Here is an 18,019-nt window from a genome sequence, read left to right as displayed (position 1 = left end):
TTATTCTTTCTTCCCAATTGCATTGACTAAGTCCCTCTACTACCTTCTTCCTCCCTCTTCCACTAAGAAATAGACAGGTTCTTCCACCCAGATTTGCAAGGCAGTCCTAAACAAACAAGAGACTTTAAAGATTCTTTTCTTCAGAATAGCAGCAGGAAAAGGTAAAATAAGCCTGCATTGCAGCAGAAGGGGAAAAAGGCAATAAAGGACAGGATGAAAACAAACTCCAGCCAAAATATCAGAAGACCTAAAGCATCTTGTATGAGTCTCTGAATTATTCCCTAGTAACTGCAAAAACAAGATAAAAAGAGGTCAGGCTATAATGCTGCCCCAGAATCACTCAAAGGATCATAAATATAAAGCTGGAAAAAAACCTTTGAGGCCATGTTGCCCAATGCTCTTATTTTACAGATGAGGAAACCAAGTATCAGAAAATTAAGCAATTTGCCTAGGGTCATTTGGACAGGATTTAAACCTAAGTCTTCTTTCTATACTCCAAGTCCAGCATTCAATCTATGATATCACACTCCCTTACTAGGTCTTTCTTATTAAGTACCAGTTTCCAATTTGGTGGTTGGATAGCAAGTTCTTCAAAGGAAAGAGGCCATGTTTTACAACATCTTGGCTGTCTCTCACCCCAAGTCACCCAATATGGCGTTGAGCATATATAAGAGACAAAAGAGCCTCCTCAGTTAATTAATAGTCTGAGAAACTACAATACAAAGATGCACATCTTTTTTTGGCACAAGAGATGAGCAGATGTAGGCTGACTATTTTAAACCTCTCCCAGTCTGGAGAATTTTTCCATCTCTTTGCTTAGTGTTAGAAAAAGCAGGGTAGTTGAGTCCTGAACACTACGTTCTCCCTTTTTGCCAGAAGAGAGACAGCTATGGCAGCAGCAGCCATCCAGCATCCGGCTGCTGGCTTTGTTTCTGGCACAGGCTATCACAGACTGATGCGTTTTGAGTAAGATTTTCATTCTGAGCCATAATGGCTTTAGGGGAGACAATGAAGCATTAATTTTCGTCAAATGTAAGAGCTTTGTGTTCTCTGCACAACAGCCAGTGTGCTGCCTTCTGCTGTGTGTGCTGAAAAGTGGAGGGAATTTGTACAGAGAAATTAAGGGAAAGCAAGAGCTAATTAATCTGTGCTCAGGAAGATAACAGAGACAGAGAAGTTTGAGATAATACATCCAATCATCTGCAGGCTAAGCAATACTCTTTTGTGTGATACTTCCATCTGTCATTTTAATTCATTAAAATTATTAGATGTTAGAACACAGCCAAGTTTACAATGCTAAAAGAAATCCCTTAAACTTAACACAAGAAAAATCTAGGTTAGTGTTAGCATTTAAGGTAGGGGGCAGCTAGGCAGCTCAGTGACCTAGAGATGGAAAGCCTTGGGTACAAATCTGACCTCAGGGACTTTCTAACTGCGTGACTCTAGGCAAGTGACTTAACCCTAAGAGCTTAGCCCTCAAAGCTTTTCTACCTTGGAACCAATACGTAGTATCAATTCTAAGACAGAAAGTAAGGGTTTTTTAAAAATCCATTTAAGTTAGGAATACGATTTAAGCTGTTCATCCATTTATTCTTTCAACAAATATGAGCAGAACAAGAGAACATTATACACAGCAACAAAAATATTGTTTGAAAAATGACTCATATATGTCTACCTCCTGGGAAACAATTGATAAGGAAAAACAAACAAAGCATAGTTTTCTATATACGTATATATCTTTCTGTCAAATGATGCTTCCTCTAGTATGGGGAGGGGAGAAATAGGGAGATACTTGGGAACTTTAATGTAACAAACTAAATAATTGATTAAACATTTTAAGAAATATATGTATATAACTTTTGTGTGCACAGCGAGCACCTTAAGGGCAAGGGCCATATTTTTGCCCTCCTTTGCACTCCTAGCTCTTGGCACAATACTTGGCACATAATAAGTGCTTGATAAATTCTTGCTAAATGACTGCTGAAAATTGTAAGGGAATATAAAAGTGGATAATACATATATGATCCAGGCCCACTCAAAGCTTCTTAGCTAGATGAGGAGATAAGAGACAAGAAAAATTAAATAATGATATGAGAACTTATCACTAATATAAAATGTAGTCTCCAAAGGCAGAATAGGTGCCAAATGAGTGGTACCAACAATAAAGATGATTACTATCACAGGAGTACAAAAGAGAAGCAGAAATCTCTGAAGGTCTAGGGTGCTCAGGGAAGGCAATGAGCAATGGACAATGGCCTTAAAGGCTGTTAAAGTTTCAGGGTGCAGTGAGGAGCTTTTCTGCAGGAAAGGAACAGGAGCAAAAGTATAGAAATGAGAATAAAGATGGTGGATTTGGGAGATACTAAGTACAATCTGGCTGATGAATTAGACATTAACAACGCAGCAGGTTAGACCCATATTTCAGGGTGTTTGAATGCTAGAAATTAGGGCTTAATCCTACACAAAAACAGAGATATATTGATGATCTGAGGAAACAGGATGAAAGAACATTTAAGGGCAGCAAGGTAGATTCCAGACTTGGATAGACTTCCAAGTCTGGAATCAGGAGGGCCTGAGTTCAAATCTGGCCTCAGACACTTTTCAGCTTTTTGATCTTGGACAAATCACTTAACTCCAATTGCCTAGCCCTTATTGCTTTTCTGTCTTAGAACTGATACTAAGGCAGAAGGTAAGGGAAAAAGAAAGAAAGAAAGAAAGAAAGAAAGAAAGAAAGAAAGAAAGAAAGAAAGAAAGAAAGAAAGAAAGAAAGAAAGAAAGAAAGAAAGAAAGAAAGAAAGCTTAAGACAGACTAACTTGGTAGGAATATGTAAAACTCAGCAAACCCCTTAAAGTCAGGGGTTGTTTTTTCCTTTGTCTTTGTTAGCCTGGTAGCCAGTAAAATACCTTTGCACATAGTGGGCACTTTATAAATGTTTGAATGAAGGAATGGATGTGAAAATTCTCTTCCTACTTCAAGTGAAAAAGCTACCTAAATAGAAAGTCATTTAATGAAACCTTAGAATAGGGTAGTTGCAAAAAGAATGGAAAAGAGTGATAAGATTATTCATTCTCTTCCTCTCTAAGAAATTCAATTTCATCCCCCTAAGAGTAATTATGATAGACTGTGTTAGTTGCTATCACTAACTATATATTTTTAAACTAGTTGATATCCCATTAAATGAACTAGATATAATAGAAATGAACTAAACATTATGCTGTATGGGATGTGGAAAAATCAACATTTGAAAGAGAAGACCTTTGAGATAGGAGGGGAATGGGAGGCAAGAGTAGCAAAAAAGAATTCTTGCAATCCTTTGGAACCCAAAGGAAAACAGCAACAGAAATTAAAATGGGAAACATTCCATGTACCTACCGTTCCATCCCCACCACAGGCCAGGATTCGAAGATTCGGCACTTTTCTATACAGCTCAAGACTTGCAGAAGAAATAAAAAAGTCCGTGTTAACAAAAAACAAGAACACATGACAAGCTGGTTCTGTCAAAACAGAGCTTGAGTCTCATACAACAGAGGCATCAGGGGGTTCTCATTGGAGTGACAACAGGAAGCAGAAACACCAATATTAGTATCAAAGGTGGGAAGGGAATGAAGGTATCCAATTATTTGCTATGTCTGGGATTTAAAAGGGTACAAACTTTCTACCTCTTCTCATTATGACTATTGTACTCATCAATTTGTTCTTCATTCAGTCCTATCTTTTCCTCATTCAGCCCTGATCCTTCTTTTTTATTTTCAGCATTTTTCCTCTCTTTCCCCCAATGTTTCCTTCTTGTCTCAGTAAGAACCATGTTTACTTGTTAGAAAACAGCCTTTATGTTTCTACTTTTTCTTTTTCTCAGGGAGACACCGTGATTGTTTCTAGTTTTCTCTCCTGACTTGTCATCCAGCCCATGTAATTAAAGGATCAAAAATTTAGAGCTAGACAGGACCTCAGAGACTAGCCAGCCAATCGATTAACAAGCATTTATTAAGTGCCTTCCATATTCTGAGCACTGTTAGACATGGAGGATACAAACAAAATGAAGAAACAAACCCTACTTGAAAGAAATTTACATTCCAATGGGGGAGACAATTACATATGAGAATATATATGTATATTAACACATATATGTATAATCTAAGTAAATACAAATATATAAAAAGTAGTTTAAAACAAGGTTGTTAGGGAGAGAAGACTAGCAATTGGAGGGAATAAAAAAAGGCTTCCCGTAGAAGTTAGGATTTGAATTCTCTCACTTCTTTCAGGATTTCTGATTCCCCATTTTGCTATGAGGCCTTTGCAGCAGAAGCGAGGAGGGAGTGCCTTTAGGCATAATTATGGCCAGAGCAAAGGCACAGAAATGGTGTCGTGTACAAGGAAAAGAAGGCAAGTTTGACTTGACTGCAGAGTGGGAAAGATTTATAACAAATCAGGAGAGGTCGATTGATCGGGCCTGGGTTGTGAGGGCTTTTAAAAGCTAAATGCAGTCGTTTATATTTTATCCTAGAGGCAATAGGAAGCCACTGGAACTGACTGAGTGGCAGAGTCATCTGATCACATCTGGGCTTATAGAAAATTACGTTGGTAGCTGTATCTGTGATGGGCAGGAGTGGTGAGAGATTTGAAGGAGGGAGACCAATTGGGAGATTATTAAAATAATCTAGTAAAAGGTATTAAGAGCTTGAACTAAGATAGCAGCTCTGGGAGTAGAGAGCAAGGGCCAGATGGAAGAGATATGAAACAGGCAGAAATGGCATGATGTGACAACTCATTAGATACATGGCATGAGGGAGAGAAGAAGCTGAAACTTCTAGAGTGAGGAGATTAAGTTCCTTAGTGCTAGGTCATAGAGGCAAAAGGACAAGAGAGCCAGCATGTAAACATCACCATCTGCCTGAAATTCAGGAGCTTTCTCCCGAGCTTGCAGTGCTTTTTCTAGGCTCAACTCTTTACTATCAGATTTACTAAATTTACAAAGAGAATGTAGGTGGGGATAAAACACACAAATACACACGCACACACATACACACACATATTGGGATACAACAAAATACGCTGGTTTGGGGTTGGTTGGATTTGGGTTTTTCCTGTTTCTGATATTGGTTCCTGATGTTTGGAATTCATTCTTTTGATCTTTAACGTCTCAGAAGTCTCTCACCAGGTCTGCAAAAACTGCACTGCGTTGAACTTTGCAGAAGGTGAGTGATCCATCCCCTCTGAAAAAAGCTTTCATGAATACTCATCCATGTATACTGAGCATCAGTGAAGCAATTCTTGCCCCAATTAAACATTCTCTTTTTGCACTGACATTTTTCTCAGTGTTCCCTGAAATTTCTACACTTGCATTAAATAGCCAGGACCAAGAATAGACGAATGACAAACCAGCTTAGCCAAGGAACCTTAGAGAGGCTGAATACTGAAAAGAAAGGGCTTTTAGAAATCTTAGAGCAGACTCTAGTGGCCCAAAATGTAATCGAATAAGAGAACTGGAACAGAAACCATCTTACAAATACCATATTCTCTAGCGACCATTAAACTAAGAATTTGTCTAAGATGGGTCTAAAAACAACCAGAGTGACGTCAAGAGGAATGATCCTTCCTAATGTCAGTGCTTTCCCTCTGATGATTATTTCCTATTGATCCTATTTGGACAAACTTGTTTCCACATTGTTCTTTCATGTTGAGTGCCTTTAGAGCAGGGGCTGTCTTTTATCTTCTTTATAATCCCAGTGTTTAGAACAGGACTGGGCACATAGTGGGCACTTAATATTGACTGACTGGTAATGAAAAGAATGAGGTATAAGAGAATAGAAAAAAAAACTGAATTAAGGAAGGCAAAGGAAAGGAATAGTACTTTTAAGTATCTACTAGGTGCCAGGTCTTGCCCAGGGTCACACAGCTGGGCAGTGTCTGAGGCCGGATTTGAACCTAGGACCTTTCATCTCTAGGTCTGACTCTCAATCCACTGAGCTACCCAGCTGGCCCTACCTAGTACTTTTCATAAATTTTCTCATTTGAACTTCACAGTGTTTAAAGAAATCTTGAACCCTTGGACTCCATCTCCCAGAATTCTTTTTCTCATCCCAAAATTCCTTTCCTCTCTCCCCCAACTTGCGTCCTCACATATTATATATAAGTGGGCTGTAAATGTGCCTTTTCTCTCTCCCCTAGTGACCATGGCTGGGTTAAGCTCCCTCTTTACTATAGCCTTATTTTCCTTTACTTCAAGACTATTGTTAATAAGTCTTATTAAATATAATGCTTGGAGATATTATAAATTAATTTTTAAGCTTACAATGGCACCCCTCAGAGGTGATCAAGCCTTCCTCATTTTATAGAGAAGTGAAATAACTTATCCAAGTCACAAAGTAGGTGGCTCTCTTGGAATTGGAATCTAGATCTTGGCTCCAAATCTTCCCCTTTGCATTATATATGTCAATGATCCTGGAGTGCAAATTTATCATTCTCTTTTTTTTCAGGGAAAGAAGCTAAGATTCAAACAGGTTAAGTGACTAGTACAGGGTCACATAACTACTAAGTGTTTGAGATGGGGTTCTACTCCAAGTCTTCCTGACTTCCAAGTTCTGGGTTTTTAAAAGGAAGCTAAGTGGTACAATGGATGGAGAATTGAGCCTAGAATCAGGAATACCTGCAGGCAAATCCTGCCCCAGTCACTTAGTTGCTGTCTGACCCTTGGCAGGTCATTTAACTTATGTCTGCCTCAGTTTCCTCCTCTGTAAAATGGAGGTAATAATAGCATTTACTTCTCAGGATTGTCATGGGGATAAAAATGAGACAATGCTATGTAAACTTAAGGTGGTCTATAAATGCTTTTATTATTATATCTTCTATATCATGTTGCTTTTCTTCCTGCCCCAAAGTTCTGTTAAAAATAATACTTGTTCACATTAATATAGTGATTTGTATCATATAAAGTACTTTACAGCTTACCAAACCTTATTTTAGCTATTATTAAGCCAGTATTTGCTTTGTTCCAATGCTATATAGACTCGGTATCAATGGGGAAAGGCCAACATTATTTGGGGCCAAGGTAAGAAATAGCTGGGAGATGGCAAAGGAGTCAGTCTTTTCCTTTCTCCTTTCTCTCTACCTTCCCTCCTCTGGCCCCCTAAAAGCATAAAGAAACAGGATTAACACTTTTCCTCATAGAAAGCTATTTTTCTACATGAACAGCCCAAAGGAAGTCAGGAGTAATTCTGGAAGGGGAATGAATTTCCCACATAACACCCATTGAAAGGGCACACACATGTCTCCTCTCATCCATGAACATGCACATGCTCAGACATAACCACACACATATTCAAGCATTTTCCACATCCAGATATACTAACAGATACAAACATTCATACTCATATAATTAACTGCTCGCTGCTGCTGCACATGCAAAGATACCCACCCTAAACCACTCAATGATGCATGTGTACCAAAGACACAAACACACAGACCCTCATTCAAATTTAACAAGGGAATATACATAAGCTTTCAGGTACTGACTCAAAGGGGTCAGTCAATAAATAGGTAAACCTGATGAATAAATAGATAAGTGATCTGAAGAAGAGGGAATGAATAAAAAGAGAGTGGGCGTGTAAGTTGGTAAGAGAAACAAAGACAGTTAAGAGGGATCTGCAAAGTGGCCACAAGATATTAAGGGTCCAGAGCAGCAATCTTATTGATGTGGGGACCTCCACAGATGGAAATTGTCTCCTCCAAAGCATGCCAGCAAAACAACTTAAAAGCTCAGAGACTTATGAGCCTGGAGCACTAAGAATGTAAATGACTTGTCCATGGTCCAGTATGTTTCAAGGGAAGGATTCATTACTGTCATCATCATCTAACATTTTTATCATCATTAATAATAGCTAGCATTTATATAGCACCTACTATATCCTAGCCACTGTATTAAACACTTTGTAAATATTATTTCATTTTCTCCACAACAAAACAAACCTTTGACATAGGAACAATTATTAACCTTATTTTATAGTTGAGGAAACTGAAACAAATAGAAGTTAAGTTCACCCAAGGTCATAAAACTAGTCATCTACATCTGAGCTCAGGTCTTCCTGATGCTAGATCCAACTCTCAATCCACTGGGCAAGGCAAGCATGGAAGAGGTCACTCTCCCATAAGATATAGGGCCATTCATTCCTAAGTCATTGTAAAATTGAAGTTTTTTACACAACTAGTGAATTCTTCTCACCATCCAAGAGAATAAAGGAAGGTGTTGACCAGGGTATATCCTGGTAAATGTTTCAGAACTTACGCATCTCTTGGCCCTTCCTGAGAAAGATCAAAGACCTGTCGTGGATTCAGATACCACATGAACATCTGGAGAATTTTGGTCCCCTGTAGTAGAAAACAAAAGGGAGGGAGAGATATATCATTATAAAAAATAATAATTTAGTAAGTCATATAAAAATCATAATTTAATCTATTGTGTCTAAGATACTGATATGTCTAGAAAATATAATACTGAAGAGTTTAATATCTCTGGGGGAAAAGGTACCTTGATATTAATTAATTTTCTCTTTATCATTCAGATATATCTCATTTTAAACAATCTCACACTAAATCATACAGACCCAAATAGTCTAACAGGATTTCTTGTTTGTGTAGTTATCCTCTATGTTAACACATAGGTAGGATAAATTCCAAGTTTCTTTAGATGATTAATCAATATCACAGGATCATATCCCTGTAAAAATGGACAGTCTATACTAATTATATAAGTTGCCACCTTCATCTATTTGGGTACTGGTAGAAAATATCAAATGTGTATATATATGCAATGGGAAGTAAAGTTTAACAATGGCCAATCTTAATACCAGAGAACTAATGAAGAAAGACATCTAATTTCCCACCTGACTGATCTCCTGGAACTCTCATTTTACATGATGGCATCAAATCTAAAACTCATGCTTCCTCAGTATGATTTGTTCCCCTGAGGTCCTTCCCTTCCTCTGAGTGGAGATGGGGGAAGGTAGACATCAGACAGCTCCTCCCAGATCCTTCATTTAAGAAGGGCACCTAAGGCAGTCATCTCATCATTTCCCACCGAGATACAAGACTTTATCATGCCCCTATTATGTATACCTTTCTACAACCCCTCTTGCCCTTTTCAGCTTATGTGCTATCATCCTCCACTAGACTGTGAGCTCCTTTAGGGCAGGGGCTGTCTTTTGTCTAACACTGTATCTCCAGCACTTAGCAATACTTGGCACACAATACCTACTTAATAAATTATTATTAACTGACTGACATCCCTCATTTTGTCAGAGAAGCAGCAGGATACCAATGAGGACTGTGACATATGCTCATAGGTAGCTAGGTAAATTTGTTTTGCTTGATTATTTTTTTTTTTGCTAAAGAAAAGGGTTTTATAGCAGTCATGGGGAGTGGGGATAGCACTGGGAAATGTCATTTGTTTGAAAATTTTAAAATATTTTAGTATTTAAGATTTGCTGAAGAAGCAAAGAAGAGGTTTTTATGAAGTAACGTTAATGGAAGGAGCAATGAAATGTGAAGGGATAAAAGGTGGATACTATTCATGTTAAAATTTTTCCCTGCATTAGATCCTGAGTTCATATCCCCTTTTTGCTAAAATATATGTGTGGGATCCTGAGTCAATGAAGTAGTTGGACTAGATGACCTATAAAGTCCTTTCTAATTCTGAATCTATGATCAACTATAGCAAACGGCCAATATTTATTTATTGGCCACGATACTTTCATTGTCATTATGGGCTTATCTTGGCATAGCTGATAGTTGCTATTTTCTTAAACATCCATTCTTAAGTTATTCTATGATTCCATAACGAGGAAACTCTTGCTATCAGTGCAGATCAGTCATTCCATCATAACTCATAATCTTAGAGATTTACTTGGGGCATTAACTGGTTAAGTGGCTTACTTCTAAGTCACATAGCTGCTAAAGCATGTACAAGTGGTTGAATTTGGAACTAAGAGTCCTGTCTTGCTTTGGCTTTCTTTCTATTATGTCTATTCTTTTCCTCAAGAATAATATTTCGTGCTTGTAAATTTAGTATTTTTGATATTCTTTTTACTCATTTTTGTTTCCAGATTAAGTTCTGGTTTATAATTAAGAGGAGTTTCAAAGCTGACTGGGATCTTGGGATCTGGAGTTCACAGGGACAAGGGTTCCACTCTCAACCCTGAAAACTGATTTTAGACTGTCCTAATCTTTGAGCCAACAAACAGAATGGAGTCACAACTAGAGTTCTTAAAGAAACATATATGAGGGGGAATAGAAGGGAGCTCAATTGCTGAACAGCAATAGTGGTCATGGGGTCAGCCTCCCAACCCAATGAATAGAGCTGGAAAGAGCTTGGAACACAGCAGCAACAGGGTTGAGCTTTGACAAAGCCTTGGAGAGGCGGCTGAGGAAGCCAATCAGCTCTCAGGGCATCTTGGACTAGAAGGCTCTGGCTCAAGTTCTTTGTGACTCTTCAAAGACTGAGACCCCTCCCTGAACCTGCACATTTACAGATGATGCAACAAGCTCTATTCATTTCTTCACTCGAATGTCGCTGATAACCTTAATTTAACCATAAAGGCAGGAAATAGCAAGAAATACACCAAATTTAAATCAAAGAAGAGACAAATCCTACTTCTAAATGTTTGGGTGATTCTGATTTTATTCCTAACTTTCTGTTTAATATAAACTCCATAACACCACAGAGGAGAACCACATGGACTAGAAGGGACCATTAGCTTGCCCCTGGGATTTACAGAGAGGAATGTAATGGTTAAAACAGGGTCTGACTGGTTAGATTTCCAGAAACAAACACGGTATAAAAGAAAGAGTAGTGATAACTATCTCTGAACACATCCACACCCACTTATATATATATATATATATATTTCTATATACATATATATATAGACACAAATAATATATGTATGCATTTATAATTTTATGTATTATATTTGTTTATTTCTCAGAAGCCAAAGTGCTTCTACTATTTCCATACCTCACAACAATCAAGTTTCTCTCTGTCGTGTACCCCAAATAATGTTGAACTGCCATTGCCACTGTCTTGGATCACATCCAACTAACTGTTCCATCTCATCAAATAGCATGTATTGCTTCAGCCCTTTCCAGACAGTTTTATCTAAACAATCATGGCTAAGTTGATGATTGGAGGTGGGGAAGTGCTGCTATTAGGCCATCACTGTTCCATTTACATATCTGCTATTTTGAGCCATTTGTCGATTGTCTGGCCCGCTGCTAATCTGCCTTGTCAAGTTTTCATGGGGTAACACTATAGTCATTTTAATGACTGATTTATATACACATCCATCTGACTTGTGTAGAGGCGGTCCAATTTTGCAATCTGGGAGCAGTATCAATTGTTGATGTAAATTACTGCTTTCCACCTTTTGCTATGGTACAGTGAGTCTCAAAACTGCAGTTTTTCTGGCAATACATGCAGGGTGAGTCATTAACATTCTGGTTCTACATGCCTGTAGGATCACCTTATAAAAATGAGCTGAGGAAAAAAAAATCTGAAGCCACTGAAGAATGATGCTCATAAACCTATAAACTCTCTAGTAGGTAATAATGATAAGAGTTCCCATTTATATAGTGCTCCAAGGTTTACAAAGCATTTTATAAGACATTATCTCATTTGACCCAGATGATAATCTTCTGAGGTAGGTATTAGCTGGCATTATCCTTTTTTTCTGTAAGACTACAAGTGAAAGAGGAATTAGCTATCTGCAAAAGTGGAAGAAATTTCCAAAGCAAGAATTCTCTTCTGTTGTTGTTATTCAGCCATTTCAGTCATATTTGACTCTTTGTGACCCCATTTAGGGTTTTCTTGGCAAAGACACTGGAGTGGTTTGTAATTTCTTCAGGAATTCAGGTAAAAACGGCTAAGTGACTTGCCCATGGTCACATAGCCAAGAAGTATCTGAGGTTAGATTTGAATTCAGGAAGATTAGTCTTTCTAACTTCAGGCCCAGAACTCTATCCATTGTACAACCTAGCTGCTCCCAGGAATTCTCTAAAATAATTGAAATCACAGGTCTGAATCTAATGAAAGAGAAATGAAGAGTGGGGAACTACAGAGGTAAGAGGAATTCTCCAGGATCAAACAACCGGTGTCTAAATCAAATTTGAACCCAGATCTGCCTGATTTCAATTCCAGCACTCTATCCACTGTGCCACATTGATTTTGTTCAGAATAATGAATCGTCCTGTGGTTTTAGATAACCAAATGAATTGGCTCAGCTTTTCATAACCAGCTTTTTACATTTCTGTCATCATCTTGTTACTTTTTTCCTATAGTGTGACTAAATCTTTGCAAATTAACAAATTCAGTTACAAAAGCAATCAATACCTGAAAGAAATCACTGAATTGTGTTAAACCAGTAGAAGATTGAGTTCTAACTCACACCTACATGGCTTCTGTAACAGCTCCCTCATCTCTAAGGTACCCAATTTTAATATTTTGTCAAATGCAACTGATTCATCTCTGAAAGAGAAATCACTTTTTTCTTATTGAAAGCGCTTAATTGAATGTTTCAGCCATTTACACAGCTGCTACTCATTGTGAAATCCCAAAGAGCCAAAACTGTATGCAATATGCAAAAATAGCAGCAATGAGACAATATTGTCTTCCTATGATCAAAGAGCTTAGAGCTGAAAGAAACCTTAGCAATCATCTCATCCCAGTGTCAAACACCTGTCCTCAGGCCACTCGCACCCAAATATTCCAGAGTGCATAAATGTACTGGGCCACCCAGCTGCCTTAAGGGGGATCAAAAAAGGTTTCTTAAAAGAAAGTGGGACTTTAGTTGAGATTTGAAGGAAATGAGGGAAAGTAGGAGACAAGGAAGATAAGGGAGAAAGTTATAGGCAGGTGGGACAGCAAGTGAAAATACCCTGAGTCAGGAGATGCAGGGCAAAGAGCCAGTATGTGTCCAGGTATGTCTACATAGGGACTTGGAGAGCAGAGACTTTGTATCTCTGAATGGGAGCAAATAAATGAAACAAAGAACCTTGCTAATGTTGCCTATTAAGGCATCATCAGTGTGAGGTCTAAAATGTTGGAGAGCTGAAAAATCAACTGAGAGGCAGTGTGGTGTGGTAGAAAGAGCACTAGATTTGGATTTACATGGCATGAATTTGAATACTCTTTTGATAATGGCCAGTGGCATGTCTTGGGGGTAGGTCTTTTGGTATCAGATTCCTTATTAGTAAAAGAGGGGTTTGGAATAAATGATCCATGAAGCCCTTTGCAGCTCTAAGGATCTCTGTTCTAAATTTGGAAACCCCAGAAGAGATAGGGCAGGTGAAAGCAAGTGTTCAAACCCCAACAACCAGTAAGCAGCACAGAAGTTAGAGGTTTGTTCCACAAAGAATGTACCCTTGGCCCTAGTAAATTATCCTATAAATGCAAGCCACAGGTCACCAAGAGGAGATGGCAGGAAAGTGCATGAAATATTTCCTTCCTCTCTTTATTGTTGGAGCAAACCAACAGTGCCAATGTATTAGGGACCATATTTAAAATTTCCTAGCCAGTATATGTGTACAAGGAATCACAAGCCACTAGGGTTAGAAGAGGACTTCAGCAACCATTAGTACAACTCCCTCAATTTGGAAGATAAGGAAAATGAGACTTTTAGAAGGAAATTAACTTTAAGTCAAAAGCTGTCTAGTAGGACTAGAGGGAATCTCTCTTTCTCTCTCTCTCTCTCTCTCTCTCTCTCTCTCTCTCTCTCTCTCTCTCTCTCATTCTTCTGGAAGTTTTATTATAACTAGGGCTGAAAGAGAGACTAGAAGTGGATCCATTTGTGAAACTTGACTAAATATGATCCAGAAAGCATTTCTTGGACATACACAATGATTGGAACAACTCTTCGAGAAAACTATGATTTAATCAGTGCTTGTACTCCCTCTACTGACAAAGACTGAAATTTTTACATACACACATACAGCTTAATATACAGTTCTTCAAGAGCTGATGACTGTGTGTATCTACTATGTGTGTGTTTATTTGTGAATATAATCACCCAGAGGGCAATGTAAAACACATAATGGATATGAGTAAGCTACAACAGATCACAGACAGAAAATTACAGAGGAAGAGTAAAAGCTATTAGGAAAGAAATGTTTGAACACAGAAGAACTTGCATATGTATATACAAAAAAGAGCTGACCACTTGGAAAAAAGTGAAGGATAACCAGGGGACAGCCCCCAGGCTTCATTGCTACCCTCGTGATGCCAGGCAAAAGCAAAGAAGGCTCTGTAGCACGTTGGGTGTATTTACTGAAGTACACTTATGGAAGAACATGAGCAAAAGATTCACAAGATGAACAGGCAAAGATCTCTTGTGACCTCTGTCACTGGAAACAATAGTCACATCAATGAGAACACAGACCCAATATATAAATGCCTCCACAAGACACATATTTACATACAATGTATATGAGACTATGATTTTATTGATGTGAATATTGCCTCTAGTGATACAGATCAAAACATAACTCCACCTATTCATATATACACATATGTGCCATATTATATATAGTATTTATACACACATATAATATACACATGTGGGTTTCTGTATGTGTATAAATAACTGCACAGAATTCTTGGTTGTAATGCAGAGAAAACATCCAATCTAAAGAGTTTCAAAATCCTACAAGGCTGGAGGAGCAATATCTGTTATGCAGAAGAAAACTAAAAAGTCCTGCCATATAAAATGATTTTTCCAAAAACAGCAATGAAAACATTCTTGAGACTTAATTGGAACAAAGAACTAAAATTCTAATGGCGCAGCTCCCTGATTGTGTAAGATATAAAGCCTAACATTTCCATAGTTAGGATTCCAAGGCTCGATGAACATCCATGCCACTGACCTTCCACATACTCTTCTGATCAGGTGTGTGCTATCATGGAAAATGAAGGCACGTGGGGAGTTACATCCTACTTATACTCAATGATGTATTTTTGTTAGAGATCCCTTCCATGCTACTATTAGGTAAGCTTCTTTTGTTAAATGTTATATGGTATGCAAGTGTTTAATTTCATTTCAGTTCTATGTGTGAACTACCAAAAGGAAATGAGTCAAGCCTGGCTTAGAACAATATACAAAGATTGTAGTGAAGAAAGTTCTTCCAATATAACCACCACCGTGAATAGGAACATGAAAATAAGCCTCATCTCTTCTACTATATCACCAGGTAAGCGTGAAGGTACCCAAAGTAGTGAACATAATGGGCCACTAACTACATTAAAAAGGAGGGATATACCTTAATTAGGTACTAAAGAAAGGAACAATAAGGAAAAAAATAAGACAAAGTAAAAAGATTTTAGAATTAGAAATTGCTGAACTGGAACAGAAAAAGAAAAAGAAATTGAAAAGAAAAGAGAGTATTATTACAAGGCCATGTGTGGCTGTTATCCAAGGATCTGTGTAACCTTGGGCAAATCATTTAACCTTGTGTGCCTTGGTTTCCTGATCTATAAAATGTGTGTATTTTTATATGTTGTATGTATGAATACATACATACAATATACACATACAATATATGTATGTATATATGTAATAGGTATACATTTATATATGTGTGTAAACATACATATGTATGCTGTCCCCAAAACCTTAGTACAGTCTGAAGCATTTATACATACACACACACACACATTTCATATTTACCCTACTGAGTTATTATGAGGATCAACTGCTATGTGGTATATGAAAGTGTTCACATTAACAATGTAGATTAATCTTATAAGTTCATATATGTATACATATATATATATTTTTTCCCTTTGGGGAGCTTGTTGTTCTTTACATTCACTAGCACAGCCCCATTTCCATGCTGATAATTCTTAAAAGTTATTATTAGAAATAATAGTCAGTGTCGTGAACCACTAAGACTCCTAAAAGCAATCCTTTTATAAGTTCCTCCAACATTTTCTTCTCTCTCTTAATCTTTCTTTAATTTTTTTTCTAATGCCAACCTGTGAAAGTATTTCTTATCAAATATAATTTTAAAGTTTCAATTACAGGTATAAGACTGGGAAATACTTGTGATATATGTGTATATATATATATGTATATATATATAATTTAAGTATATATCTGTGGGTATAAAATGTGTTTCTGTATAAATATATGTGTGTATGTATCTCTCTCTCTCTCTCTCTCTCTCTCTATATATATATATATATATATATATATATATATATAGCGTGCGTGTGTATGTGAAATGTCTCCCGATATTATAATTTAATCTCTTGGTGGCAATTTAAATCTTGAGTTCGATTTTGTTTACAGACCTGCTTAACTAGAATTTTCAACAACCATTTTGCATCCTTTCATTTAAGAATAAGTCTTTAATAAAAATTTATTAAATACCTATGAAGATGCTGTAATATTTCATGTTGTCTTGGATAATTTCAATGTAAAAGAGTGGAAAAAGTATACTGCAGCCTCACTCATTTATTATAAAGAACTAAAATGTTTAAAATTTCAAGAGACTCCTTTTCTACTATCTTATTGGGTTATGAGGTTTGTTATGTAAAGGATGGCAAGATGGAATCCCTGCAAAATACAGGGTCAGCCTCACCCACCAAGAAGAATATGCATGTAAACCTTAAATGTCATTTTTTAGAATGAATATTGTTTTTTACTCAAATAATATGAGGACTTTTAATCAGTGTATTCCTTAAGATTTAGTACTATTGTTATATTGTGAGACTGTGGATAACATATGAATTTGGGCATTTTCTCTTCCATTTCTTTGAATTATTGCCCTTTTTAGATGACAAAAAGGGCAGAAATGAGAAAAAATGGAAATCCTTCCTCTTATGAAAGAATACAAGATATTCCTGAAGATGTAAGGAAGAGGATGTAAAGACTTCAATTACTTCCTCATCCAACTCAAGAAAGAAGTCACCAAGGACGCTCAAATCCCTTGAGTCTTCCTTTCAAAGTAAGACTTCAATAATAGCTGAAAGTTCCTTTTCCCATCGATAAGAAGTTTTAATTTCAAATAGCCACCAATTCCCAATTCGTTCCCTTTACTTCTCCCTCCTTTAACATGAATAAGCACCAAATCATAGGTCCCCACCCCCTCCTGCCTCCCCATAGGTTTGGTCTTGCTTGATCCAAATAAGAACAGTATAAAAATCCACGGAGAGCACCTTAATTATACCTAGGAACTCAGCCGATCAGACTTGTGTCCATCCTCTCTGACTAACCACTTAATATCATGAGTATGTACCCTCACTAAAAACATGCTTGCTTCATTCTCTCTCTGCCCATTCCTGTCTTATGCTATATTTTGTCTTCTGATTCTCTATCTCCTGCCATGCCAACTTTCTCCTCAGAAACATCAGCCATTGCCCAGGGCTGAGATGAATGGTTTTAGTCGCCATCCCTACACACCCAAGCTTCATTTTAGCAATGTAAAACCAAAGACTGGACTAGGAATTCCACATGGTCTCCAGCATCTCTCTGACTGTGACTGTGGGCCTGTGACTAGGGACCCTTACCTAATCATGTGCCCTTGCAGTTTTCCTTGGCTCCATAAATGACATGTAAGGAAGATTTGCCACTTTTCCTTGGACTGCATTTTGGAATCCCAAACCTCCCTCAAACTGCATTAAGACAGAGGAAATTAGAATTACTGGGTAAGTAATCCTACTTGGTAAAAGAAACCAAAATGACCTAGAAAGATGAACTACCTTAAAGATTTATTCTTAAATGGATGGATGCAAAATGGTTGTGAATTCTGGGTAAATTGTTCTGGAAACAAAAATCAGACTTGGGATTTTGGGGGGTTTAAATTGGCACAATGAGATTAACTCACAATATTTGGCGCTAATTTATATGTGTGTAGTTCATGCAAACTTACCCACATATATACATATATGAATACATATAGCTATACACATATACCTCATAGGCATAAAGTAACTGGCATCTGTGTGTGTGTGTGTGTGTGTGTGTGTGTGTGTGT

At 37.4% G+C, this 18,019-nt stretch overlaps 1 protein-coding gene across 1 annotated transcript in view; it reads right to left on the bottom strand.

The window, feature by feature from the left end:
* DGKI (diacylglycerol kinase iota) overlaps positions 1-18,019 on the bottom strand; it is a 611,386-nt gene that overhangs the window by 276,624 nt on the left and 316,743 nt on the right. Inside the window, 2 exon segments of the mRNA XM_044677460.1 lie at positions 3,374-3,434; positions 8,283-8,365. Coding sequence (XP_044533395.1) covers positions 3,374-3,434; positions 8,283-8,365 — 144 coding nt within the window.

Source organism: Gracilinanus agilis, chromosome 5 (genome assembly GCF_016433145.1).
Source record: "Gracilinanus agilis isolate LMUSP501 chromosome 5, AgileGrace, whole genome shotgun sequence".
Classification (NCBI taxonomy): Eukaryota; Metazoa; Chordata; class Mammalia; order Didelphimorphia; family Didelphidae; genus Gracilinanus; species Gracilinanus agilis.
The sequence above is the reverse complement of the archived record's forward strand: the minus strand, read 5'-3'. Positions and strand labels throughout refer to the sequence as shown.